General features: G+C 51.3%; 3 protein-coding genes across 3 annotated transcripts; 2 read left to right on the plus strand and 1 right to left on the minus strand.

Annotated features, from left to right (window-relative positions):
- Window positions 1-711: 711 nt before the first annotated feature.
- Window positions 712-2743, plus strand: Rln3 (relaxin 3). The gene is made up of 2 exons (NM_170667.2): window positions 712-918; window positions 2481-2743. Exons 1-2 carry the CDS (start codon window positions 735-737, stop codon window positions 2717-2719), a joined length of 423 nt encoding a protein of 140 aa, NP_733767.1. The 5' UTR covers window positions 712-734; the 3' UTR covers window positions 2720-2743.
- Window positions 2744-3273: 530 nt separating this feature from the next.
- Il27ra (interleukin 27 receptor subunit alpha) lies at window positions 3274-15284 on the plus strand. Its single transcript, NM_001395124.1, has 14 exons — window positions 3274-3408; window positions 3641-3758; window positions 4629-4786; window positions 4877-5034; window positions 6201-6357; window positions 6447-6520; window positions 8740-8923; window positions 9013-9201; window positions 11093-11194; window positions 11275-11433; window positions 13476-13601; window positions 14020-14110; window positions 14218-14311; window positions 14414-15284. Exons 1-14 carry the CDS (start codon window positions 3324-3326, stop codon window positions 14612-14614), a joined length of 1896 nt encoding a protein of 631 aa, NP_001382053.1. The 5' UTR covers window positions 3274-3323; the 3' UTR covers window positions 14615-15284.
- Window positions 15285-15300: 16 nt separating this feature from the next.
- Window positions 15301-23761, minus strand: Palm3 (paralemmin 3). Its single transcript, XM_002728582.7, has 7 exons — window positions 23606-23761; window positions 20736-20784; window positions 19144-19224; window positions 18555-18697; window positions 18362-18446; window positions 17436-17481; window positions 15301-17302 (listed from the first exon to the last, which is right to left on the minus strand). The coding sequence occupies exons 1-7, from the start codon at window positions 23644-23646 to the stop codon at window positions 15546-15548; spliced, it is 2202 nt and encodes a 733-aa protein (XP_002728628.3). The 5' UTR covers window positions 23647-23761; the 3' UTR covers window positions 15301-15545.
- Window positions 23762-26783: the final 3022 nt, after the last annotated feature.

The raw sequence follows: 26783 nt of genomic DNA on the forward strand, positions 1-26783 counted from the left end.
GCAGGAGAAGGTGTGCCTGGTCTCACTGCAACTTCATACACCTGGGCTAGTTGATCTACAGCGGAGATCTCTTTTCTGAAGAGAAATGGAGGCAGAGTGGATAAGGGGAAAGGTGGGGGGAAAGACTGGGAGGAGAGGAGGGAGGGGGAACTGTGGTCAGGATGTAAAATAAATACATTTATTCATTGTAAAGAGAGATGCGGGTGTTTATTGTTATTTATGTTGGTACATGCGCACATATGTATGTGCATGTGTGCGCAGGCTCCATGGGGGCGTCGAATCCCCTGGAGCTGGAGTTACAGGAAACTGTGAGTTGCCTGCTTTGGGTAGTGGGCACCGAACTCAGGCCATCTGGAAGAGCAGGAAGCGTCTTATCTACTGTGCCACCTCCCCAGCTCCAGCGGAGAGTTTGAGGCTAGCCAGGCTAGGGGATTCTGTCTAACAAGAAGAGCGTTGGTTGATGGCTTACTCCTATAATCCCAGCACTTAGCAGTAGACTGAAGCAGGAGAATTGCTCGGGTGCGGAAGATGACAGGGAGCTGAGCCATGCCACCCTGTCTGCGTGAAAGGTTATCTCTTGGCAAGGAGATGGTAAAGGTCAGGTTGCCAACTGCCTCTCCTCTGCTCAGAAGATAACCCAGGTCAGCGGGCGGGGCTGGAAGCCAGGCTGTATAAATAGGGGATTGGAGGTGGTGCCGACAGAGCCACCTGGGTCGCAGGCATCTCAGCTGATCATGGCAACTCGGGGGCTGCTGCTGGCTTCCTGGGCTCTCCTCGGGGCTCTGGTGCTGCAGGCCGAGGCGAGGCCCGCGCCCTATGGGGTGAAGCTCTGCGGTCGGGAGTTCATCCGCGCGGTCATCTTCACCTGCGGGGGCTCACGATGGCGCCGGGCGGACATCTTGGCCCACGACCCTCTGGGTGAGTGCGGAGGGAAAGCAATGGACCTGGAACAGGTGTCCTGGTGGGGACAAAGCCAAAATAGAGGCTGCGTGAGCCACCCATGGTGCACACTGAACTTCCAAACTCTTGGAAGATGGTGGCAGAAGAAACTCACATTTAAGGGCAGCCTGGGCTACAGGGTAAGACTCAGTCTTTAAAAATCAAAGGAAAGAAAAGAGGGATGTAGAAGAATAGAGTTCCTGCCTAGCCACGTGCAGTGGAAACACCTCTGCCTGGCCTTTAAGCTTCTCCAGGACCAGGATGGTACAATGGTGGTTGTTGAGGTAGCTGGAAGTCAGGCATCTTGGGGTTATTATTGCAGGGGTGTGGAAATCCGAAAGCCATTAGGCCACCCTTTCCTGGCATGTGTTGCAGGACACCACACAGGGGTGCCACTGCGCCTGAGGTGCCTGGGTGCCTCGCTATGGGTGAGGGCACAGCAGGTTTTTTTGTTTTTTGTTTTTTGTTTTGTTTTGTTTTTTTGTTTTGTTTTGTTTTTTGTTTTGTTTTGTTTTGTTTTAGTCCCAGTCAGCTGAGAGGGAGCGGATGCTGGGCACAGGCCTTGATTTTGCTACCTTTGGGCCTCTCAAGCCCTGCTACCCCCTGCAGAGGCTATTCCTGGTGACATGAAAGGCACTGTGAGACCTTGCAGAATTCTTTAACAGGGCAGACTGTTGAGTGAGGCTGGAGCAGCAGGAGGCCAATCAGGACAGTGTAGCTCCTTAGGGGCCAGGCAAATGATGACACACTGGGCTTGGTGGCACGTGACTAGAATCCCAACCCTCTGGGAAGCTGAGGCAGGATGGTCATGAATTCAAGGACAGCCTGAGACCCTGTCTCAAAAAAAAAAATTGCAAAACGGAAAAATGGGGTGGGGGAGGAAGATGGGGGATGGGGATGAAAGCAGGGATGTGGGGGTGAATGATGGACCGACAGACGGATGACGGATGGATGCACGTGCAGCTAGGGTGTGCCTGCCACAGTAGCTCTATGGCCAAATCACTGTGTCCTCATGCAAGCTTGATGGGGAGCCAGGGTCACAATTAGATAGTGGGTGACAATAGCCGCAACTTAGTAGCTGTCACTGAGAGGCCGGAAGAAGTTACTGTGGTAACTTAGGTGGTCGATAAAGGACCAGTGTTCAGGTGCATGTTCCTCAGGTTTCTGATAGTATTGTGCCTTTGCTGCCATTCCCTTACCCACTCCTGACAAAACCAAAAAAGTAGGAGTTACTATCACCTCTCCCTCCTCCTCCCGGGCTTTGTGGAAGAGAAAACCCAGTCTAGGAGGGAGAAGTGATCTCATCTACAATTCTGATTTAGGGAGCCTAGCTCCCAAAGCATACTTTCATCTGACTGACCACATTAAATAAAGAAGAGCATGGAGTCCGTGACAGGGAAGTCAGGCTTAACACTGAAACTGACAACACAGCCAGCATTTGAAGCCTCGAGGGGATGAAATCAATTTTAGAACGGCAACCTTGATCCTCCAGACCAGAGATGTAGCCGGATTCAGCCCTGTTCATCCACTTTCTTTTGCAGGGGAATTCTTCGCTGATGGAGAAGCCAATACAGACCACCTGGCCAGCGAACTGGACGAAGCTGTGGGCTCCAGCGAGTGGCTGGCCCTGACCAAATCCCCCCAGGTCTTCTATGGGGGTCGATCCAGCTGGCAAGGGTCTCCCGGAGTGGTTCGGGGCAGCAGAGATGTGCTGGCTGGCCTTTCCAGCAGCTGTTGCGAGTGGGGCTGTAGTAAGAGCCAAATTAGCAGCTTGTGCTAGGATCTGGGCTGAGCGATTGGGAAGCGGGCCGGGCGTCCAACCTGCTGTCAGCTATGCGATGTTCACGAGCATTCCTACAGGGAAAGCAGAGGGCTCCGCTGTCTCCTTACAGACCGTCTGCCAAGACGCACACACTCTACTGCGTCCACCATTCTCCACTTTTGCTGCTGGCCATCCTCTATCCAGGCAAACAGAAACTTTTTATGGCTGAGATTTTCCTCGCTCCAACCATACCCCTAGCAGCCCGGCAGCAACCAGATAGATATCCATCTACCCAAACTGGCTACACTGGGGCCCCCACCCCCACCCGGCCATCTATTCGGCCCTAATTGCCACCACTGTCCCTGGCCAACCTGCCACCTGCTTCTCTCCTTTCAGTTCCCAAACCAGAACACTCTGTTGCAGACCCCAGGACTGAGGGCGCCAGGTCCCCAGTACTCAGACTTACCCACCACAAAATAAAAGTTCAGTTTTGAGCATTTGCGCGCGTGCGTATCATTGCTGGGGGTGGGCGGATTAGGGGACTTCCCACCAGGGGCGGGGTGGCTTCCTTCCCGCAGGTTGTAAGACCCAGGCCTGGCGGTGTCACTTGTCCCTGAGAGTCATGAGCTGGCTCCGGGTTGCACGCCTCAAGCCGTTGGAGCTTCTACTGCCGCTGCTACCACTGCTGCTCGGGACGCGGCCCCATGGTGAGCAGCTTCGTTGTACCCTGCAGTTGTAGGGTAGCGGGGACTGGGCGACAACAGGATGTAGCAGGACGGAAAGGGGCCCAGGACTCCCTCTGTGCCGTCCCAGCACGTGCTAGGCCCTGCGCTCTGGTACTACACGTCCCCGGTACCGGAGGATGGACGCGTCCACGGTCCGACAAGTTCAGACCCGAGAACTTGACCACGGTCCTCCCGGCTCTCTGCGCCCCTGCAGGCAGTCCAGGCCCACTGCAGTGCTACAGCGTTGGCCCCTTGGGAATCCTGAACTGCTCTTGGGAACCTCTGGGCGACCTGGAGACTCCCCCTGTGCTGTATCACCAGAGTCAGAAATAGTGAGTACCCTGGAATGGTCTAGGGGAAACTGAGGCACCGAAAGTGGCCACTCAGAGTTCAAGTGACACTGGTTAAGAGGATCACCACCCTCTCGCCGCCCCTGAGTGCAGATGCTAGGAAATCCTTCCACACTCTCAAGACCCTCAAGCTAGTTCACTTACTGCATAACGGCCTAGTCACTTTCCCTCTCTAAGCCCCCACCCCCACAGTAATGACGACACATGCCTCCCATGATTGATTCTGCCCATCAACAAGGTAGGTGCATGGCAAAAAAAAAAAAAAAAAAAAAAAAAGCTGAGGACTAGAAAGCAGGTTTATATCGTTGTATGGCAGATAAATTGATTTTCTGAGGCAAGAAGATCAGGAGTGACCTCGGTCGGCTTCACAAGGGGTTTGAAATCAGCCTGGGCTATAAGAAATTATGTCTCAAAAAAAAAAATCAGTCTAGCCTTGTAATCACACAATGAAACTAGTCCTAGTGGGGTGTGGGGTGCAGGGTCCAAGGGAAAGTGTGTCTGGAAACTTCATTTCAATTGTGCTAAGTAAAGGACAAACAGAAGGGGAGGAGTGATGGAGGACTGTGTGTTTTCTGAGACCGGGTCTTACCATGTGAAGCTGCCCTCTAACAGTCCTGCTTTCAACTCTTGTGTGCTGGGATGGCAAAAGTGAACTGTCAGTCACCCGGCATACATTTTGAAGAAGAACAGAGGGGTTAAGTCACTTGCCTCAGACCACACAGTGTTGACACAAGAGCAGAGATATAAACCCGAGCAGAGCAGGGCGAGGCATGAAGTCAGTGCAAGGATGGAAGCTTAGCCTGTGGTTTAGGCTGTGCCAACCTGTGTCTCTTCCCCAATCTCTCCTCACAGCCATCCCAATAGAACTAAGGAGGTGAAGGTGCCTTCCAGACAGAGCTGGGTGACCATTCCCCGGAAACAGTTCACCACGGCTGACGAACTCCTCATCTGGGGGACACAAGAAGGACAACTTCTCTGGCCCCCTGTCTCTGTGAACCTGGAGACCCAAAGTAACACAGTGTGGGGTGGGGAGGCCTAGTGCAGAGAGGGTGGGAGAGCGGCTCTAGGCCCTAGCTCAGTGCACTCTGGCCTATTTGCAGTGAAGCCAGACACCCCCCAGATCTTCTCTGATGTGGACTTTTTTAAGGAAGAAACCCTGGAGGCCATTGTGCAGTGGGAACCACCGAAGTGGCCACTGCATAAAGTCCTCATCTGTCAGTTCCGGTACAAAAAATGCCAGACTAAAGAGTGGACCCAGGTGAGTGTGAGGGCTTCCTTCCCACCCTATCTCCAATAGATGGGTCAGAACCCCGAGTCCTACAGAGCAGAGCCTCATTTGGCACATGTCATGGGGTTCCCCCAAGTCCCACATAGAAGGCCTCCCAAGCAACTTTGTTCATTTGTTTCTTGTGTTTTTGTGGTAGTCTGGCTATGTAGCCAGGTTGGCCTCGAAGCCATGATCCTCCAGCTTTGACTTCCTGAGCGCCAGGACGGCAGGATCTCACTGCCATTCCTAGATACTGCCTGAGTAGCTGTGGGGGGTGGGCACTGTGTGATCCTGACTGACCTGACTCTGCCTCCCATGTTGGGATTGAAGGTGTGCAGCACCACACGGTCTGCATGGGTTTCTTAGTTAAAGGTTTGTCTCAAGGGGGCTGGAGAGATGGCTCAGTGTTTAAGAGCCCTGACTGCTCTTACAGAGGTCCTGAGTTCAAATCCCGGCAACTACATGGTGGCTCACAACCATCTGTAATGGGACCTGATGCCCTCTTCTGGTGTGTCTGAAGACAGCCGTAGTGTACTATGATAAATAAATAAATAAATAATTTAAAAATTTTTGTCTCAGAAAAGGAAATAAAGTGCAGGCTGGAGCTGGGAGATTGCTCAGTGAACAGTACCCGACACACAAGTGTAAGGTCCTGAGTGGTCCCAGCGCCCACGTGAAAGCGACAGGCATGGTGGCATCATGTAACCTCAGCAGAGGCGACAGGCAGACCTCAGGACCGACCCACCGTCCCGTCTAACAAACTAGTGAGCTTCAGAGTCAGTGAGAAAATTGGCTCCGAAAATAAAGTGGAGGAAGAGGGAGATGACTTAGTGGGGAAAGGTGGTGGTCATGTGAGCTTTACGACCTGAGTTCGATTCCTGGGACCCAAAGAAAGGTAGCAGGAGAGAACTTACTCTATACTTGTCCTCTCACCCCCTCTACCCTATACGATATAATAAATAAAGTTTAAAGATAATAAGATGTAGAGGAAGACACTTAGCATTAACAGCTGCGCGCGCGCGCGCGCGTACACACCGAGGGCTTTGTGTAACTCGGTGATAGAGGACTTGCCTAGCCTGTGTAAGACCCAGGGCCACAGCTTGGAAAAGAAGAAAAAAGTCTTCTCAGCAGAGGGTGACCCCCATCTGTTTTCCCAGCTGGAGCCACAGCTGAAGACAGACCTGATGACTCCTATTGAGATGCAGAACCTGGAACCTGGCACGGGCTACCAGGTATCTGGCCGCTGCCAAGTGGAGAATGGATATCCATGGGGCGAGTGGAGCCCGGACCTGTCGTTCCCGACGCCATTCTTGGGTGAGGACAACTCCATTTGTCTTGCACTTCTGGGCCTCAGCCCACTACGGGCCATCTAACTGCATCTGTCTTTCCCAATCCTTATCCAGCTCCTGAAGATGTGTGGGTATCGGGGACCATCTGTGAAACATCTGGCAAACCGGCAGCCCTGCTCTTCTGGAAGGTGAGCCACATATCCAAAGGTAGTTCTTTGCAGGGCTTGGGAACGCCCCAGCAGCAATGGCTTCCTCTGCTGCCCCCTGAAGGTTTTTTCCTGGATTGCAGAGCTCTCTTGAAACGCTCGCTGTGCGAGCCTAGAGGGGATGGGGAGAGAGGATGGGGTCTCCATCAATATACCACCTGACTGTGGGAGATCTGAGGTGTGTCGGGTGGAGACAGAGTCCCAGGCAGGATACAGAAGGTCTAGATTCAGGACATGATCTCAGTTCAGCTTGGCAAGATGTAACACGTGTGCTAGAAGCTCCCGCACTCCAGTCAAACAGGTAGCAGAAGAGGGTATCCTAGTCTTCCTGATTCAAGGTGGCTCTCACCTGTGATCCCAACTGCTCAAGAGATTGAGGCAGGAAGATTGCATGTGCAAGAGCAGCCAGAGTGAGTTTGAGATCAGGCAGCCTAGTCTGGAAAAACAAAAAGTTTTAAAGGGGGTCTCGGTGACAGATACTTGGTAAGAAGGTATGAGGTCCCAGGTTCCACGCTCAGCACTGAAAAAATTCTGCTGAGTATCTGGTGGGCATGGCTGAACTCTACAAGGAATAAAACATGACTCTTGACACAACTAAATGCCGTCCATTTAGTTCCACATGTGTTTATTGTGCATGTGTACATGCAGATGTGTGTGGATGCGTGCACGAGAATGTATGAATACAATGTGCATGCACACATGCAGGTGTAAGTGTATTCACGCATGCATGCAGAGGCATATATGTGTGTATCCGTGTGTAAATGCCTGTGTGTGTATATTTATACTTTCTAACTCACAGAGATCCACCTGCTACTGTCTCCTAAGTGATGGTATTGAAGGTGTTAAATATTGTACCCTGCTAGAGTTTGCTGGAATCACTTAAATTATTACACATTCTCATCCTTGTACGTTTCCACTGGGGAGGAAGTTACGAAGCCACAGGGGAGGGAGCCGGAGGTGTGCAGCAGGGCAGGAGCCCTTAATCAATGTTTCAAAGCTCTTAGGTCCTGCTGGAATGCAGCCCAGAAGTAGAGCTTCCCTAGAATGTCCGAGGTCGTGGATTCTATCCACAGAACTGCATGAGCCAGATGTGAGAAGGTGCAGCTGGAAACCCAGCAATGGGGACTAGAAGCAAGAGGCCCAGTACGTGAGATCGTGTGTGTGTGTGTGTGTGTGTGTGTGTGTGTGTGTGTGTGTGTGCGCGCGCGCGCGCGCGCTCACGTGCACGTGTGCATGCACACGCATGCACTCATAGAGGTCAGAGGACAAGGGATGAGGGAGTGAAGCAAACTCGAATAAAAGAATTCAATCTCAGGAGCCATGTAAAAGCTGTATGTGGATCTGGAGAGCTGGCTCAGCACTGGCTGCTCTTGAAGATGATCCAGATTCGGTCTCCAGAACCTGTGTCTCAGCCCACAGCTCTCCGTGGCTCCAGTTCCAGGGGATCCAGTACCTTCTTCTGATCTCTGAGGGTGGTACTTACACACATGTAGGCAAAACACTCCTACACTCAAAGAATATATAAAAATTCTTTTTTCTGTAAAGATTAATTTATTTATTTTATGTACGTGAGTACACTGTTGCTGTCTTCAGACACACCAGAAGAGGACATCAGATCCCATTACAGATGTTTATGAGACATGTTTATGTGGTTGCTGGGAATTGAACTCAGGACCTCTGGAAGAGCAGTCAGTACTCTTTTTTTTTTTTTTTTCTCTTTTTTTTCGGAGCTGGGGACCGAACCCAGGGCCTTGTGCTTGCTAGGCAAGCGCTCTACCACTGAGCTAAATCCCCAACCCCAGCAGTCAGTACTCTTAACCACTGAGCCATCTCTTCAGCCAAAAGCTGTCTTTATGTAAAGCACGTATCTTGCTTGCTATAGATCTACTTTTGTTCCCTAAGACGGGGCCACACATAGCCCAGGCTGGCCTCAAATTGTGTCAACTTGTCCTGCCTCTGCCTGAGTATCGAGATTGCAGTTATGGGCTACCATACCAGGCTCCTCCTTAAACTTCATATCCACTGGGGCGTCTCCTTTCCCTTCCCAGCCCTACTTTATAAACCCTGGTAAACTTCTCCAAGACTCAGTGTCTACATCCATAGCCTGCTGTGCTGCCTGAATTAACAGGTGCCTTGCCATTTGGGCCCCTGGGGCTCAACAAAATGGGGGTTCACTAACCTCAGCTTCTCCTCTTCTTCAGGACCCAGGACCCTGTGTGCAAGTGACTTACACAGTCTGGCTTGGGGTCGGAGATGTTACTACAACCCAAGAAGAGGTCCCGTGCTGCAAGTCCCCTATCCCTGCACAGATAGAGTGGGCAGTGGTCTCTACTGGCAACCAGACCAGCTGGATGCCTCTCACCAACCTGTCTTTGGTGTGCTTGGGTAAAACAACGTGGAGTTCTCCTGTCTAGTACCTTGGGAGACATGAGCTTTTCTGAATGAACGGTCAAGGTGTTTCCTCCCACTTCCAGCTCCAGAATCTGCCCCCTGTGATGTGAGAGTCAGCAGTACTGACGGGAGCCCAGGGATAAAGGTGACCTGGAAACAAGAAACTGGGAAACCATGGGCATACGTGGTAGACTGGGCTCAAGATGGTGACAGCCTGGACAAGCTCAACTGGACCCGTCTCCCCCCGGAAAACCTCAGCACTTTGTTATCAGGTTAGGCCCTGAGACACTTGGGACCCTATGTGCTGTTGCTATAACAACACACCTGGGGCTGGACATCTGTGAAGAGATTTGTGTAGCTCACAGTTTTGGAGGACCAAGAACACATGGTGTTGCATCTGCTGACTGTAGTGGTCCCTTTCTGGGTATGGTGTTGTAGTGCAAATCTGTGCCAGAGAGAGATCACTTGCTGACACAGAAAGCCAGAGAAGACTCAAATCCCAAATCCTGGGATTAAAGGTGTGTGCCACCATACCTGACTCCTTATTCTACAGTATTTTTGAGATAGCATTTCACTATGTATTTCTGTCTGTCTTAGAACTCACCCTATAGACCAGGCTGGCCTTGAACTCATAGAATGTGCTCCTGCCTCTTGAGGGCTGGTATTAAAGGCATGCTTCTTATTCGTGGTGTGTGTGTGTGTGTGTGTGTGTGCTCGCTTTGTCTGAACGTAGGTACTAAGTGCATACAGTACTTAGTTACCAGGAACACCTGGAATCCCATCTACCAGCTACAGGTGTAGCATGTAGCATGTAGAACCCAAAGAGTGTTCTAGATCCCCTGGAACTGGAACTACAGACAGTTTTTTTTTCTTTTTCTTTTTTTCGGAATTGGGGACCGAACCCAGGGCCTTGTGCTTGCTAGGCAAGTGCTCTACCGCTGAGCTAAATCCCCAACCCCAACTACAGACAGTTTTAAGCTGCCACGCGGGTGCTGGGAACTGAATCTGTATCCCTAGAAGAGCAGTCAATGCTCTTTTTTTTTTCCCTCGGAGCTGGGGACCGAACCCAGGGCCTTGCGCTTCCTAGGCAAGTGCTTTACCACTGAGCTAAATCCCCAAACCCCACAGTCAATGCTCTTAACCTCAGAGATATCTCTCCATGTCCCTAATCCTTTTTCCTTTTGAAACAGTATAGCTTGCCTGGCTGGGTTACAGGTATGTGGTACTACACCCACATAAACCCAGTACTATTTTATTTTTTATTATCTTAATATTCTATCCTTTTTCCTCCCAGATGATATCATGTATCCCAGGATGGCCTTGACTTCACTAACCAAGGGTGGCCTTGAACTTCTTTTTGGTTCTTTTTTTTTTTTTTTTTTTTTTTTCGGAGCTGGGGACCGAACCCAGGGCCTTGTGCTTCTTAGGCAAGCGCTCTACCACTGAGCTAAATCCCCAACCCCGGCCTTGAACTTCTGATCCTCCTGCCTCCACCCTTCAAGTGATGAGATTCCAGGCTTGTGCCCCTATGTGCTTTTTTTTTTTTTAAAGATTTATTCATTTATTATATATAAGTACACTGTAGCTGTCTTCAGATACACCAGAAGAGGACATCAGATCTCTTTACAGAGATGGTTGTGAGCCACCATGTGGTTGCTGGAACTCAGGACCTCTGGAAGAGCAGTCTGGGCTCTTAACCACTGAGCCATCTCTCCAGCCCCCCTATGTGCTTTTAATTAGCACTCAGGTTGCTGAGGTAGACATATCTCTGTGAGTTCAAGGCCAGCCAGGACTATATAGTACGCTCTTGTGTTAAAAATAAAATAAAGTTCTGAAGAGACGGCTCAGTGATCAAGAGAACGCATTGCTTTTCTCGAGGCCCCAAGTAGGGCTTTCTGCATGCTAGTTTGGCACTCTACCAGCTGAGCTGCACCCTCAGTCCCAGTGTTTAGTTCTTGGAGGCAGGGTCTCTCTGTGTAGCCCAGCCTTGCTGACACAGGCACAAGTCACTGCACACAACCGGGACTCCTTTCCTGGGCTGTTTACAGCTTGCTTATCTGTCCATCAGGTCTCACTGACTCTTCCTGGAGTAGCCCCCTCCGGGGGGCAAGGGGGGGGAGGGAGAAGCAGCTGTAAATGTTCTCTTCTTCCTATTCCTCCCAGGGGATTTCCAAGCAGGGGTCCCCTATCGAATTACAGTGACTTCAGTATACTCTGGAGGATTGGCTGCTGCACCCTCAGTTTGGGGATTCATAAAGGAATTAGGTAAGATGGTGGCCAGCAGGAGGATGAAGGGGGGAGGGCCTCATGGAGCGGAAATACTGATGCTCTGGGCTTCTTCACAGCACCGCTTGCTGGACCAGCAGTTTGGCGACTCCCAGATGACCCCACAGGGACACCTGTTGTAGCATGGGGAGAGGTACCAAGGCACCAGCTCCGAGGCCAGGCTACTCACTACACCTTCTGCAGGCAGAGCCGAGGCATCCCCACTATCTGCATGAATGGTGAGCTCGATACCTCCTCTTCCTCCCTCTGTCCCCTGAGACCCACCCTCATCCACCCTGCCCCTACATTCCCAGCTTCTGGGAACTCTGTGTCACCAGGTTCCCAGAGGACAGTAAACAATCTTGACTACTACTAAAATCAGCTTTCAGATACAGGAAAGGTGAAGGTTCCAGTCTGTACTCACAGACAGTGATGAATACCTGTCATATTTCACACAACTGAAAAAATGGAGAGAGGATTACAGATCCTTAGATGGCTTTGTTTTTGAGAAGGAAGGAAGGAAGGAAGGAAGGAAGGAAGGAAGGAAGGAAGGAAGGAAGGAAGGAAGGAATCCTGTTGAGCAAAGCCAAAGTTTAAATTTACAAAGAACATCCCTGGGCTGGAGAGATGGCTCAGCCGTTAAAGGCTAGGCTCACAACAAAGAACATCCCTCACCGTCAGCAGGGGTTCTGGGCTTGCATGTGATTTGCATATCCTTTTGGACCGCTGGAGGCGTGTTCCTGGAGCTGGAGAGCGGCTTAGCAGTTACAGTACTGACTGCTCTTACAGGGATTTGGTTCCCAGCATCCACAGCTCAAGGCCATCTGGGCAGCTCATGGCTGTATGTACCTTCAGTCCCAGTAGCTGACAATGTCTTCTGGCCTCCCTAGGCACCAAATGCATGTGGTACAGACATTCAGGCAAAATACCCACGTGCATTAAGAAACAATCTAAAAGAACTTTTTTTTTAGTACTGTCATTGGGTGGCATTAACCCGACATTTAATTACTATCTAGAATCCCCTGGTGCTGAGCTGGAGCATAGCGGGAGGGTGGTGCTGGAGGGGGGATGGGGGTGCTGAGGCAGGGCTCCCCAGTAGAGCAAGTGTTCATTGTGTACAAGACTTTGGGTTTCATTCCCATCACTGAAGAAACAAAATCATCACTCTTGTCCTCCCAACTATAAAAGTTATCTGACCTTGTTACAAAATTCCACGCACAGGTCTATGAAATGCTCACCAGATTAGTACTCCTGATGTTGAGTCTGAGAGCCTGAGTTCAGTCCCTGGACCCCACACAATCGAGGGAGACAACCAAATACAGCAAGCTTTCCTCCCACCTCCAAATAATGCCAACATCACACACAGACAAAGTAAATAGTAACAAAGTAACGAAAACTGACTCACCCTGGGGACAGTCCCACAACTTCAGCATCTCCCCTTGCAAGCTTACCAAATTCTGCTCACACATAGTGGGTTTGCTACACTTTAATTTTTGTTTGTTGAGACAGAGTTTCAGCGTGACCTGCAAATTGCATTCTGTGGAGCGGGAAGGACAGGCACATGCTTTTTTACCCCCACTGCTGCAGGGCTGGGGATGAAACTCAGGGCACTGGAGACAAGTACCCAGGGCAGCTCAGGAGCCAACTTCGCAATGGAAGGATCAGAGACTTAGACAAATGAGATAAAGTCTAGTCAGAATGCCCCGTGGTGATTAGAGCTATGTACAAAATGGGTGTTCATTTAAAATGAGGGGGTCAGAAAGTTTTTTTTTTAAAGATTTATTCATTTATTATATATAACTACACTGTAGCTGTCTTCAGATACACCAGAAGAGGGCATCTGATCTCTTTACAGATGGTTGTGAGCCACTATATGGTTGCTGGGAATTGAACTCAGGACCTCTGGAAGAACACTCAGTGCTCTTAACCGCTGAGTCATCTCTCCAGCCGGGTCAAAAGGTTTTTAAGGAAGTTGCAGCTGAACATTTACAGGGGGCCTGGGGGCTATGGGATGGCTCATCAAATGAAGCCCCTCCCACAAGGCACAAGTCCCCTATGGTAGAATGGGTGGTGAGAGCCAGTACCCTGGTACCCTCTGACCTCAGCATGTGTGCCATGGCATGCCTATGGGGCAGCTCTCCTAAAAGACATAAAATACCACATAAGTAAATGAAGAAGAACAGGACAGGGCTATGTGGAAAGTTGTAGAGAGAGAAGAGCACGTGTAAAGGCCCTGGGGCATGATTTCACTGCTTGTCCCAACTTCCGTTGTGTCTTTCAGTGAGCAGTCAAACCAAGACTGTCACTCTGCCCAACCTTTACTCGGGTCCCTTCAAGCTGTGGGTGATGGTGTCCACCGCTGCAGGACAGGGCCCACCTGGTCCCAGCCTTTCACTTCACATACCAGGTATGAGCTGGGGAAGTTGCCGATTTCCTACCAGGGGTGACTTGAAGTCATAGCCTGGTCTTCAGTGGTGGATAAGCTCCTGATGAGGAGAGGGTTATTGGGTATAGAATAGTGCCGAGGATGGAAGCCAGGACCACACTCAGATCTGTTTCTGCTAAATGATGTTATAGCATCCAACAATGTATGTCTGGGACAGCAGCACTTCCAACCCTGGCTTTGTTTGTCAGCACACCCCTGTGCCCTAAGTCTTACCTCTTCTTCATGATGGCTGGACCTGCGGCCCCACCCACTGAAAAGCCCATTCATTCTTCAAGATGACCATACCTTCAACCCCACCCACTCAAAAGCCCCTCCCATTCACAGACCCCTTGTTCAAGGTGGCTGTCTACTTAGTCCCAACTTTTCTCCCCACCCACAGATAATAGGATCAGGTGGAAATTTCTGCCCTGGGTTCTGTCCCTGTGGGGCTTGCTTCTGGTGGGCTGTGGCCTGAGCCTGGCCCCTCCCAGGTAAGGCTGTCAGACATGGGGCTCAGCAGTCTTGGCTGGGTGGCTTCGGGGCTCAGAACATTCATAAATCCTAGCAATATGTTTGCCACCGGGTCCCTGCTGGCCAGGTGCTTATACCAGAGACACAAGTTGCTTCCCCAATGGATCTGGGAGAGAGTTCCTGACCCTGCCAACAGCAATTCTGGGCAACCTTACATAAAGGTGAGAAAAATGGCACCTGTGGGAGCGCCACTCTCCAAACTGGAAGATACAGGGGCAGGTGGAAGGGAAGGACCACTGAGTTTCAAACTTCCATTTTCCCAGGAGGTGAGCCTGCCCCAACCACCCAAAGACGGACCCATCCTGGAGGTAGAGGAAATGGAGCTACAGCCTGTTACAGAGTCCCCTAAAGCCTCTGTCCCACTTTACTCTGGGTATGAGAAACACTTCCTGCCCACACCAGAGGAGCTGGGCCTTCTGAGGCCTCCAGCCCCCAGAGTTCTAGACTGTTCTGCTTCAGGCTAGGGGCTGTATCCCTATCTTGGGTTAGACATTTTTAGTTTTAGTTTTTTGAGACTGGATCTCACTATGGCTGGCCTGAAACTCACAGAGACTCACCTGGTTCTGCCTCCCAAGGACTGAAAAGAAAGGAGTGTGCCACCATGCCCCAACCAACTTTGTTTTTCTTGCCTCTGTGTCTTTGACATCTGTTTGCTACTGCAGAAGAATTAATGTTCTCACAGCCACAACTCTTTTGTTGTTCTTTGCCTCAGTTCGTCAGAGGCTTGATAGGTAGCCAAGGCTGGTCTCCAACTTGTGATCCTCCTGTTGCAGCATCCCCAATGCTAGGATTCCAGGTGTCTTATCTCATCCAGTCATAACCTTTGATTATAATAAGAACAACTTCCAAGCAGGCTATGAGGAGGTGATTCGGAAGACACGTTCAAGGGCCTGAACCGGTTAAGAGCCCTTGTTTTCTTGCAGTAGACCAAAGTTTGGTTCCCTGCCCTTGCAGAAGACCCAGGTTCAGTTAGCACCCACAGGGCAGCTCAGAATCACCTGTGACTCCAGATCTAGGGAATCAAATGCCCTCTTCTGGCTTCTGTGAGCCCTGAATGCACACGGTTACTTACGCGCAGACAAAACACTCACACGCATAAAATAAAAATAAATAAAAGATAAATAATAAAATAAATAAACGTTTTTTTCTTAAAGCCAGAGTGCCTTAACATTTAATTTTCAAGTATAAAGGCTTCATTGCAGAAGGAAGTCAGGGCCACAGGCAGTGGGCAGGGAATCTAAAAGCCCAGGTGTAAGTAAGCACAGGGGCCTACTGGCTCCTGGGTGCTACCACGAGTCCTATGGTACCCTGTCTATGCCTGGGACCTTCTGCTGGATGCCAGGCAGCGAGGTAGCTGTGAGAGGAGGAAGAGGGTGCTGGGCGGCAGGCGTAGGCTCACATGACCACACAACACTGGCACGTCTTTTGCTTGGGGCCACTAGCTTCTTTGACCTCAGCCAGCTCAAGCTGGGGGGCAGGTGCATATGTGGGTGCAGGGTGGTCACCAGGGTTGGTGCTGGACACTTCCTGACGGAGCAGTGGCTGGCTTTCCACAGGCTGCTCTGGGGCTGGGGTCTCAGCTAGGAGCGGGGTGGCATCCTCTGGGGGACCCTCACTCTCAGTACAGGGCTGAGGCTTCCTGGTTGCCTCTTCTACCGGGCTTTCTTGCTTCTCCGGGTCTTGCAGTCCTTGCTCCTCTGATCTGGGCTCCTCCTGGACACAGAGAGTAGCTCCTGGCTGGCTGGCTTCCTCCGCCTGAAAATCTGCTCCTTCATTGGATTTGCCTTGCTCCTCTGGGCTCACATCATCCTTGGCGCCTGAAGTCTTCTCCACCTCTGAGAATAGCTCACTGCCACCTGCCTCCCCGTCCAACAGTTTCTTACTTCCTTTAGTTGCTTCATCCAATGAACCCTCACCTCCTGTCTCCTCATCCAATAGTTTCTTGCTTCCTTTAGTTTCATCCAATGAGCTCTCACCTCCTGTCTCTCCATCCAATAATATCTCAGTTTTTGATTCTCTGTCTAATGAGCCTTCGCCATCTTTCTCCTGGCCCAATGGCGTCTCATTTCCTTTTTTCTCTGTCTCCGGTGAGCCCTCTGCCTCTTTTTCTGCCACCAATGGCTTCTCAATGGTGGGAGGCTCCTCCTCACCTCCCTTTTCTACTTCCAATGGCTCTTCATCTTTCTTTTCTTTCACCTCCCACTTTTCCTCATCTGTTGCTATCTCTTCTGGAAAGGGGCCCTCACCGTCTTTTCTCTCTATCTTCTCTGCCTCGCTTTCCTCCCCTCCCTGAGTCGCATCTGGCAGCACAGCTGCCCCATCCTCCAGCTCTGCCCCAAGCTTTTCCGCCCTTCCCTTCTCTTCTCTGCCCTCCATTTTCTCCACTTCTCTCTTCTCCACCTCCCAGGACGATTCATCTCCTCTGGGCTGTGCCCCCATTAAAGCCTCAGGTCCTCTTGCAGATCCTGCCTCTGGGGGTGCTTCCAAACCCTCCATCAAGATCTCCTCCCAGTCTTCGCTGAGGGCCACTTTCTCCACCCAAATGAAGGATCCCTCCTCTGCTCCAGGACCTCCCTGCCCAACACCCTCAAGACTATCTCTAGAAGCACCTTCCTCTTTTCTGCAAGTTTCAGACTCAAATTGCTCCTGGAGTCTCGGGGTACCGGTGTGCATGGCCTCTGCACCACTGCCTGACTCCTCTGTGACATCAAGATCCCTGCCTCCCAACCCCTCCCAGACGACCTCCACCACACCCCTGCCCTCCTTCACCCAAGTGGGGAGATCAGGGCTGCTGGTGCCCTGCCTGGCCCCAATGGCCTCCAGAACCACTTCTTCCACCTTAGCCTCTAGCTCCACACCTGTGGGGCCTGTGGCACTGTTCTCGGTGGCTCTAAGCCCAGCCCAAACCACCTCCACCACACCATCTCCTTTGGCCTTAGTGACACTTGACACCCCTAGGCTCAGCTGCTCTGGGAGGGAGCTGTGCCCAGGGCAGGGGCCATTGGCTTCTGAAGACGTCCCTATAGCCTCAGGGGATGGCCTCAAGGCTGGTAGAACCCCAATGGACTCCTCCCTGGGATCAGAAGGAGACTCGGAAGATATGCCCACTGGAGCATCTGGCAAGGAAGTTCTCTTGTCCACATCTGTAGGGCCTGGGGGAATCAAGGGAGGACAGGACAGGGAGGTCAGAATGACAGGGGGATAACAGGACCCTTACCCGGATTCTTTTGAGTCACATGATCTGTTGGTGACTGTACCCCAGGCCTCGGGGACTCCAATGCTTACCTGTAGGACCTGTGTCCATGGCAGGCTGAGAGAGAGGACGGGGACCCTGCAAGGGGAATAGAGACAAGGTCAAATTGGTCCCAGTCTTTACCTCCGCCTGCTCAACACTATACCATGTTAATGCTTGTGTGGCCAGTTTCTGAGGTGACTATAAATAAAGGATTTGGGAGAACTATGGAAGTCCTGGAATGGAACCCAAGGCCTGGGCCACACTAGGCCAGCACAGTATTACTGCTGAGCCACATCCTCAACCTGAAAAGACCTGATGCACACAGACTTTAAGTTCCAATGGGAAGAGGTAATAAGTACACAGCATTTGCAAATAGGAAAGGGAGAGAAAGAAGCAGTGAAAAGCAAGAAGCCTCGAGAGGTCTGGGGTGACCAGGTTTCCCCTAGAGACTGGGCTGGGCGTGGCTTCTGGAGGCGAGCAGAGTGGGGTGTGCCCTGTCCAGAGTGCTGAGTTGGAGACTACTGTCCCGGGCTAAGGATGCTGCCCTGGTGAGCGGCATGCTTAAAGGGAATGATAGAAAAGAGACAACGTGACCAGCGTGGAGTGAAGGAAAGATGTGGAGAAAGACGATGGGACAGCTGCTCACGCCTGCATGCACACAAACTCCCTTTGTGATCAAGACTTGGTGGCGGAAACCTGTGATCCTACCACGGGGAAAGCTGGAGCAGGAAGATCACGAGTTCAAGGTCGTGGCTTTCGAGACTGAGCTAGTAGTTTTCAATTATAACCTCACTGGCTCTCCCAAAAGTACTTCTGAATTGGTATTCGTATTTTACACAGAGCAAGTAACAGTGACTGGGATTGCCTACACACCAAGGCAGAGGCTGCGTTTTGAGAGAGCACATTTCTGCTGGGTCCTGTTCTAACCCTGCTGACCACAGGCCCCTCCTCTTCACCTCTTTCAGCCCCTGCTCACCTCTCTGCGCCAGGCGGGCCTGCCAGCAGGTCTGTGTTGGGCACCTGTGGACGCACTTTGCAACAGCTGTAGCTGTGACTGGAGTCTGAGGGAGAGAGGAGGCTGCTGGAAGCCGGTCTGGACCAAACCTGCTCCATTCCTTAGGGCTGCCAAAGGTTGGGGCATGGCTCAAAAGCAGGGATTCTAGACTCACGAAAACAAGCTGTCTTCCAGGTTGCGAATTCGAGCCTGGGCCTGTCCTTCGGGTGATTCTGGGTCCTTGGAGGCGGGGTCCTCCTGCCGCTCTGGCCCTTCAGCTGCCCCATCCATGAGCCAACGTTCTCGGAGAGATTTCCTCTGGATATGGGAATAAAGTCCGGGACTGGCCACAGGAAGCCTCCCCACCCATTGCTTGCAACAACCCAGAAGGCTCATCCATTAGGATAGGAGACATGTCCATATCTTGTCCTCCAGCACCATGCTAGCATATAGTCTTCCGAAGTAGAGGCATACAGCCATCATCCTTCCAGCCTGCCCAGTCGACTGACTCTGCCAGGCTCGGAAAGACCTCTCAATGCGCCCCTCTCCACCCCAACATTGGCCTAAGGTCATTCTCATCACCGCCAAACTGGGATGAAGCTCTCCACCCCCACCCCCCATACTCCAGAGTGGGACAGTTGTCTCCATGGCTACCTTTCGCTCGCCGCCTCTCCATCTCCCCTTTCCCAAATTGGGCAGAGGTTCCTATTGTCTCTCACACAGACACCCCACTTCGCTGCCCGGGCTAGACGGTAGCCCCCAACCTTGAGCCGCTCCACGCGGAATTTCTCCTCCTCCAGCTCGCGACGCGCGGCGCCGATCTCCTCCTGCAGCCGCCGCTTCTCCTGCGCACACAGGACCAAGAGCTGCGGGCGGGCCCAGTGCCGCCCTCCGCCCGCCTCCTCGGGGCTCCCGGGACTCCCGGGGCGTCCTCCCGCGGGCGGGGGCCGCAGAGCGCTGACTCAGCAGCGAAAGGGGCGGGGCGGGGCAGGACCAGGCGGCCGCGCCCTGATGCTGCGGAAGCCAGGCCCACGCCCAATGGTGGTCCGCAGATGGGGGCGTGGGGGCGGGGCCTAGAGATGGGAACTAGGGTTTTGCACTTCTAAGATGGGAGGGAGAATGGCCAGGTGAAGTGCACACGCTTGGTAGTTCCAGGCCTGCTTGGACTACAAAGGATTTACAAACAGTAAATTAGAGGCTACTTTGGGCTACAGAAACCCTGGGGGGGGGGGATGTCTTTAAAAAAGGGTGGTGGGAGGGGTTCAGAGATGTTTGGGTCTAGATAAAGAGAAGGTGCTAGGGAGATGGAGTCCAAAATGGGGGTGCAGAGGTAGACATCCAGAGAGATTCAGGCCTATATAGAGATAGAGCAGAGATAGGGTACAAAGATATACAGTAAATCAGGGTGCAAAGGTCGTGTTGAAAGACATGACCTCCCGAGGTGATAGTGCTAGGTACTCAAGAGAACTGCCTGAAGCTGAGGTCCTGAGGAGGAGGGTCCAGAAAAACGGGAATGGGGGAGGTGGAGAAGTTAGAAAGGCAGGTTACAAAAAAGAGGGTTAGAAAAAGGAGGCGTACAACAGGTGATCCGAGACTTAGGGAAGGAAGATCAAGAGTTGAGGTACAGAAGCGGGCTACAGGAAGTTGGGGTACTAAGAGGTGACGTCTGATATGGAGTGCTGCTGAAAGAGGAGTGCAGAGGGTGGAAGTCAGGGAAATGGAGCACAAAGGCGGGGATATGAGAAGCAGGAGCAGAATGGTGGAGCCAGGGTTCAGGGCGGGGGAGGTATAGCGATGGGTTCTAGAAAGGGTTCTGAAGTGTGGGATGTAGAACATGGGCTGTAAAACAGGCTTGGAGAATAGAGGTGCCCAGTGGTAGTCAGAAATATAGAGTGCGAAGATGAAGGTGCCGAGAGCTGAGGTGCAGAAATAGGTTGGTGAGGAATGGGGTGCAGAGAGGGCTGTCAGAGAAACGGGGGTAGAGGCACAGGTAGACAAGAGTAATGGAGGTGAGAGGGGACCAGAAGGACAGAGTCACAGGGGTTCCCTAAGGGAAGACTCCAAGGGAGGGGTACAAAAGACAGAGAGATCTAAGAGGTAGGGAGCGTGAGCGGCACTGGAGGAGGTGTTTCTGGATGTGCCAAATGACACCTTCTGTTCAGGCAGTGACAGAGGCCCGACACGGGAGCTGCCTGAGGGGTGCCCCGGACAAGACGGAACTGGAGATGCAGCTCAGCTCTTCACAGACCCAGACTCGCTCCCTGTGGGGTAAACCTTCCCTACCCAGATGAAACAGGTCACAAAGAAACCAGAAGAACATATGGGATTCTCAGGGCTCTGGCAGTGTGACACTTACAGCGATGACCTCCAGCCGCTGCCGATAGAGGGCGCTCTCCGCCATGACCCTGTTGGGAGAGCACATGAGGTGAGATGGAGTTTCCTAGGGACCCCATCCCTCAGCAGGCAGGTTCCTAAATGTCTCTTTTCTAGCTCAGAATACTGGGCTGCCAAGAGAGAACCCAGTACTTTCCCCGTTTCCTCCAGGGAAGAAGCTAAGAGTCTGGAAGAGTCCATGATGCTAAAGTTCCGTCTTACAACATCTTCCTTAGCCTTGGTCTCATCTGTGAAATGGGCAGGGAGAGCTTGACCCGAATTGTGCAAGAGAACAATTTGAGTAATTTCCGCACTTAATACAATTTATACTTAATTACAATAACTATTTCTACAGACTCCCACCAACATTCCCAAATCCTGCCAGGCTGCAAACAAGGGGTATGCTAGTCCATACTCTCTCTGAGCCTTATCTTACTCTGTAGCCCTTAGCCCTAGGGTGTGGAGTATGAGGGAATGTGGGGGAGAGTAGTGACCATTAAACAATTACCATGGTAACTCCAGGGCTGTCTCTCTTTTACTTGCCTACCCCCTTCCTGCTGGGGACAAAGGTCAGTGGGCCATCCTGCCTAGTTGTGGACTTTGAGCTTCAAGGAGGGTGACTTGAGGTTTAAGGTTTAACCTGATATTTCCCCACCATTGTCCTAACCAATTGTGTCAGCATCCCTGCTTCCCAGCTTCTGGGAGTGGGGGTGGGGTTGGGGGAGGGGGACTCTGAATCTTCAGTTAGGGGCAGGGATTATTAAAATAACATGATCACTGACCACTAAGCAACAGTTGTGGGCTGTGCTAACCCCACATCTGTTAGTGGTCATAAAGGGATATCTACCTGCCTGTCCTCCTCCACGGCAGACATGGTGGGCACAGAGATCTTTAAGTGTTTATTAATTTAAATCCTTACATGGGGGGGGAGAGAATCCCAGTAACACTGTGCAAGTTCCAGCTGTCTCCTCTCAGATCCTCACGACGCACCCTGAAGGCATAACAGTGCTATTTATAGTGCTTTAAGTGCCCTGCAAGGCTTCCGCTGGGCCACAAGCCACTTCTGCTCAGGCCCCACCCCTCACCGTCGACTGGCTGAGGTCCACTCTAGCATCTGACATTCCAGCTAAGAACAGACCTGGCCAAAGTAGCCGCCAGCCACGTGCCAGTCAGCCTTTGACAGGCCCTATCTGTAGAAACATTTTATCTTCCTCGTGATCCTAGAAGGCAAACAGTGCTAATGTTCCTGTTTACCAAAAGGGAAACTGAGGTTCTGAGGAGAGGCAAAAAGACTAGCCCAAACGACTGGAGCAGATGCCCAGAACAAGCTGACAGCTGCTTCTCTTTTCCCAGCCCTGGAGCAGCAGGAGTAGCTCAGGTGTGCAGCAGTAAACAAGAGTCTGTCTCAAACAAGGTGAGAGTGGAAAACTACACAAGGTTGTCCTTTGTCCACACTAACATGTGCACACACACTGGCACTCTCACACCCTTGCACACACTCTAACATGCACACACATTCTTCACACTCACACATCTGCACGCAGAAACATACCTACAGGCACACAATTTCACCCTCCCATCTTTGCAAACACTTTCATATGCACACACACATACACTCACAGAGGACACACACGCATGCACCCACACACTCTCATATACACACACACACTCACAGAAGACACAAACATGCACCCACGCCCTCACAGAGGACACACACACATGCACCCACGCACTCTCATACACACATTTACACATATACATCTGCAGAACACACACACAGGCACCCATACACATTTACACTCACAGTTACCACTCTACCACACATGCACTCACATACCACATTCACTCACACACACACACACACACACACACACACACACACACACACACACAGCATGAGATTGTCTGAAGTCGGGAGGGTGAATGAGGACATGAAGAACTTCTCCCTCAGTGCTGGCAACACACAGTGCAGGGTTTAGGGGCTCTAAGGACCTTCATTTGGATACCCACAGGACCCTCCTAGATTTCAATTAGGGCAAGGGCTGAAGGTCGCCTGACAGATGTCCCTAGGGAAGTCTAGATTCTTGTTCATCACTCTGTCTCTGGGGGAGGGCTGAAGTCCCCCTCAGCTGTCCCACTCCTAAGATGCTATCTCCCTAACTCTTCCTTGTGTGGGGGGGTGGATCGGGTTCCTGTTGCTAAGCAACCAGGTTTGTACTTGGTGAATAATGCAGTGGAGGGCACAGAAGAGTAAAGGACAGAATTGGGGTCCCTACTGGAGGGAAGCCCTCTTTCTAGAAGTTTCTATAATCCCTTGGCGCCCCTCTAACCATCCCACTCCCTACTAAGGATGAAACTAGCCCTATACTAGGCAAGAGCTGGCAACTAAGCCAATCCTCTCTCACTTTGAAAAAGCCTCAGCTAAGGCGAGCTCCCCACGCCTGCATCCACATCGCCAACTCCAAGGTCGCGCCTCAGCCATAACTTGGTTGCTACTGACAAGGAGCAGAGGGGTGGCCATTGCCTCCCATGACTTTGCCAGTCTTTAGAAGTTGGGGAGCGCCTTTCTTCCTGGAGTCTCTAGAATTTTCTCGCTGCATTCTTGAGGGAATTGGTGACAAGGACTAAACTTAAATGCACATTCTTGGATCCTGACATTCTTTGTCCCCTAACTCTGCAGTAGGCCTAGCTCTCTGGGGAGTTTACGCTCAGGGAGCCCCAAGTTTGGCCACCACCTCTCCTTACACTCCCCTAGGCTCCTTATGAGAGACCAGCTGGGGCTCCTAGGCCAGGCCAGCGACCCCCACCCCAGCCTTTCCACTTCGCCCTCCTGCCGGGACCCCAGACACTTACGTGGGTGTGGCCGGGGACAACACCGGGGTCTGCAGAGCCATCACTGCCCAGTAGAGGTATAAGCCAAAGGCCCCAGACTGGGCCCTGGTGGATGGGAGGGGGCTGCGGGGCGGAGCGGGAGAGCAGGTCCGGCTGGTTTGGGCGGGAGGCGCGGCCCAGTTGGGGCTGGGGCAGTGCTGGGGAGCGCTATCAACTTCTCAGGATGAATTATTTACCAGCCTCCGGCCTCCACGCTGCACTCGGCTGCCTCCCAGTTCTCACGCACGCAGCTCAGCCACGCCGGATGCTCCAGCAGGTGGGGGAGAGCAGCCAAGCACTGACAGGCGGCCTCCGGGGGACTCGCGTCTGTGTTGGGCATTATACAGAAAAGTTTTAGTAAAAGCCCAGAGTCATTGGCTCTCCCTTCTAGGACCTTGGAGCATGAGGGAGGGCGAGCTCTCTGACTCAGCTTCTGGAGACCACAGCAGGCAACCGAGAAGCCCGGGATGTGGGTCACTGTGGACAATTTGCCTCAGGTTTCAAGGCTTCAGTTTGCCATGCTGTGAAATGGGAGAATAATTTCAACTAGCCTGCAGGTCAGAAGACTCCTTTGTGTTATTTAATGTTTAGGGATGGGGTAGAAATGAGAAACGACAAGGAGATGACCTCCAATTCACTACTGTCGATGCCTTTCCTTTAAACACTTGTGTTTGAGCTGTCATTACTGACCTACACAACCAGAACAGGTTTGATCTTCGTCTTGAGAGAGATCGGCCCTTGTCTGTCTCAACTAGGTGTTTCAGAGGACTTCTGAGCAAGAACCTTTCCCACCAGACCGAATGGTAAACATACCCAGGCCTCTCCTCTCCTGACTTCTTCAGGGCTCCATGGGCCACTTTTGACTTGTAAAGTTGGGTGTCTCTCCTGCAAGCACGAACTCCACCATACTGGATTGGGGCCGTCCTGTCATCAAAGGCTGGAATGGCCTATGCTCCACCGTCCAGTAGACTCTTAAGAATCTAAAGGTTTGGTTGAGCCTGAGTCAAATGGCCTGACTTGGAATCCCACCCCAGGGAGGCTGAGGTAGGAGAATGGCAAGCTTAAGCTTTCTTGGGTTGCAGAATGAGTTTAAAAACAAAAAACAAAAAAACAGCCTGGGACACCAAGTAAGAAATTGTTTGGGGGGGCTGGAGAGATGGCTCAGTGGTTAAGAGCACCGACTGCTCTTCCTGAGGTCCTGAGTTCAAATCCCAGCAACCACATGGTGGCTCACAACCATCTGTAATGAGATCTGATCCCCTCTTCTGGTGTGTCTGAAGGCAGCTACAGTGTACTCATACAATAAAATAAAATCTTAAAAAATAAATTAAAAAAAAAAGAAATTGTTTGGGGCTGGAGAGATGGCTCAGCGGTTAAGAGCACTGACTGCTCCTCCAGAGGTCCTGAGTTCAAATCCCAGCAACCACATGGTGGCTCACAACCATCTGTAATGAGATTTGATGCCGTCTTCTGGTGTGCCTGAAGACAGCTACAGTGTACTTACATATAATAAATAAATCTTTTTTTAAAAAAAAGAAATTGTTTAAAAATAAGGGGGTAGGGTGGGGCATTCAACATGTGGTTTAGTGGTAGAAGGCTTGCTTGGCATACATAAGACCCTAGATTCAATCCCCAGAACAGGAAAAAGAAGTCGAATTCAAGTTTCTAGATTATTCTGAAAACGGATTTCTCTGAGCAGAAGAGAGGACATATATGTTTGCATGTATGAATACACATTTGTATGTGCGCCGGGGTGGAACCTGGTAGGTAGGTCCTCAGCCTCTGAGCTACAGCCCAGCCCTTGTTTAATGTGTATACCCACATGTCCTAGTCAGATGTACACGGAGGCAATTGTTAGTGTCAGTCACCTCTATATTTGCTGAGACAGGGTCTCTCACTGAACCAGAGGGTCACCCAATTGGCTAGCTAACCGGCCAATAAGGCTTGGGAACACAGCTATCTCAGTGTTCAGGAGAAACATGAGCTCCTACAGGCGTTTTTACATTGGTGCTGGGGATCTGAACCCAGGTCCTCATGCTCGGACGGCAGGAACTTTGGACTGAGGTATCTTTCTAGGGGTTTTGGATAATTTTTAACAGCATTTTCCTTTTGTGGCAGTTAGCACACGCATAGCGAGAGGCAGCCCAGGCTCCTAAGGAGATCAAGAACATCTCCAACACTCCAGAAGTAAGCCTGGGTTCCAGGGCTGTTATCCTTGTGCAGTTACACACACACACACACTCTCTCTCTCTCTCTCTCTCTCTCTCTCTCTCTCTCTCTCTCTCTGGGAGGGGGGGGATTGATACAATGATGTAGCCATTTGCATTAGACCTCTCTCACTCAGCATCATGTTTTACTTTTCCATTTATTTATTTATTTGTTTGTTTGTTTATTCATTTATTTATTTATTGACTTGGGGGGAGCAAGGTCTCATGTGTCCCATAATGGTCTCAAAGTCACTATGCAGTGGAGGAGGACTTTGAAGGTCTGGCCTCCTGCCTCTGTCTCCTGAGCACTGGCCTTGTAAGACTGCCCCGTAGGTGACTGTAATCCTGTCCCCAACTTGGCCACATTATGGCAACAGTCAGCACTTTTGTTTCTCTTTGTGGGTAAATAATATTCCACTGTGTGGGTTGGTCTACTTTTTTTCTTATTTACTTTTTTAATTAATTAATTTTGAGATAGGGTCTTCTGCTGTACATCCTGTACATCGGCTGACCTGGATGGAACTCCGCGTATGTAGATGAGGCTGGCCTCGAACTCACAGAGACCCACCAAACTCTATGTCCTGAGAGATAGGACTAAAGATATACACAGTATACACAGAAATAATTTTGCCAGGGGTTAATCTAGGTGGGGTGGGGGGGTGTGTAGAGATGGAGAGACTGGAACCACGAACCTTGGTTGTGGCAGGGGGAGAGAGACAATAACAGCGAGGGGGCCTGGGGTAACTGCACCACAGCCAGCTTGTTCTTGGGATGCTGGGGAAAGAACTCAGAGCTTTTCGATAAGTACTTTACCACAGCACATCACCAGGGGAGTCTAGGCAGGGACTTTACTATGGGGCCATGATCCCAAAGCCCGGAGATTGGGTCAGGATTAGGACAAGGATACCTCTGTAGACGAACTTCTATGGCATGGTAAGGGATTGGCAAGCAGT

The sequence above is a fragment of the Rattus norvegicus genome, chromosome 19 (assembly GCF_036323735.1).
Source record: "Rattus norvegicus strain BN/NHsdMcwi chromosome 19, GRCr8, whole genome shotgun sequence".
Classification (NCBI taxonomy): Eukaryota; Metazoa; Chordata; class Mammalia; order Rodentia; family Muridae; genus Rattus; species Rattus norvegicus.

What these genes read in the sequence shown, in the direction of transcription:
- Palm3 (XM_002728582.7), bottom strand. Translation starts at nt 23,646, where the DNA reads ATGGCTCTGCAGACCCCGGTGTTGTCCCCGGCCACACCCAC. An exon ending in AGCGGCTGGAGGTCATCGCT is followed by an intron (nt 19,225 to 20,735) that starts GTAAGTGTCACA and finishes CTGTGTGCGCAG; the next exon opens with GAGAAGCGGCGGCTGCAGGA. An exon ending in TCCGCGTGGAGCGGCTCAAG is followed by an intron (nt 18,698 to 19,143) that starts GTTGGGGGCTAC and finishes TCCCATATCCAG; the next exon opens with AGGAAATCTCTCCGAGAACG.
- Il27ra (NM_001395124.1), top strand. Translation starts at nt 3,324, where the DNA reads ATGAGCTGGCTCCGGGTTGCACGCCTCAAGCCGTTGGAGCTTCTACTG. An exon ending in TGTGAACCTGGAGACCCAAA is followed by an intron (nt 4,787 to 4,876) that starts GTAACACAGTGT and finishes GCCTATTTGCAG; the next exon opens with TGAAGCCAGACACCCCCCAG. An exon ending in CAGCCCTGCTCTTCTGGAAG is followed by an intron (nt 6,521 to 8,739) that starts GTGAGCCACATA and finishes CCTCTTCTTCAG; the next exon opens with GACCCAGGACCCTGTGTGCA.
- Rln3 (NM_170667.2), top strand. Translation starts at nt 735, where the DNA reads ATGGCAACTCGGGGGCTGCTGCTGGCTTCCTGGGCTCTCCTCGGGGCT. An exon ending in CTTGGCCCACGACCCTCTGG is followed by an intron (nt 919 to 2,480) that starts GTGAGTGCGGAG and finishes TTTCTTTTGCAG; the next exon opens with GGGAATTCTTCGCTGATGGA.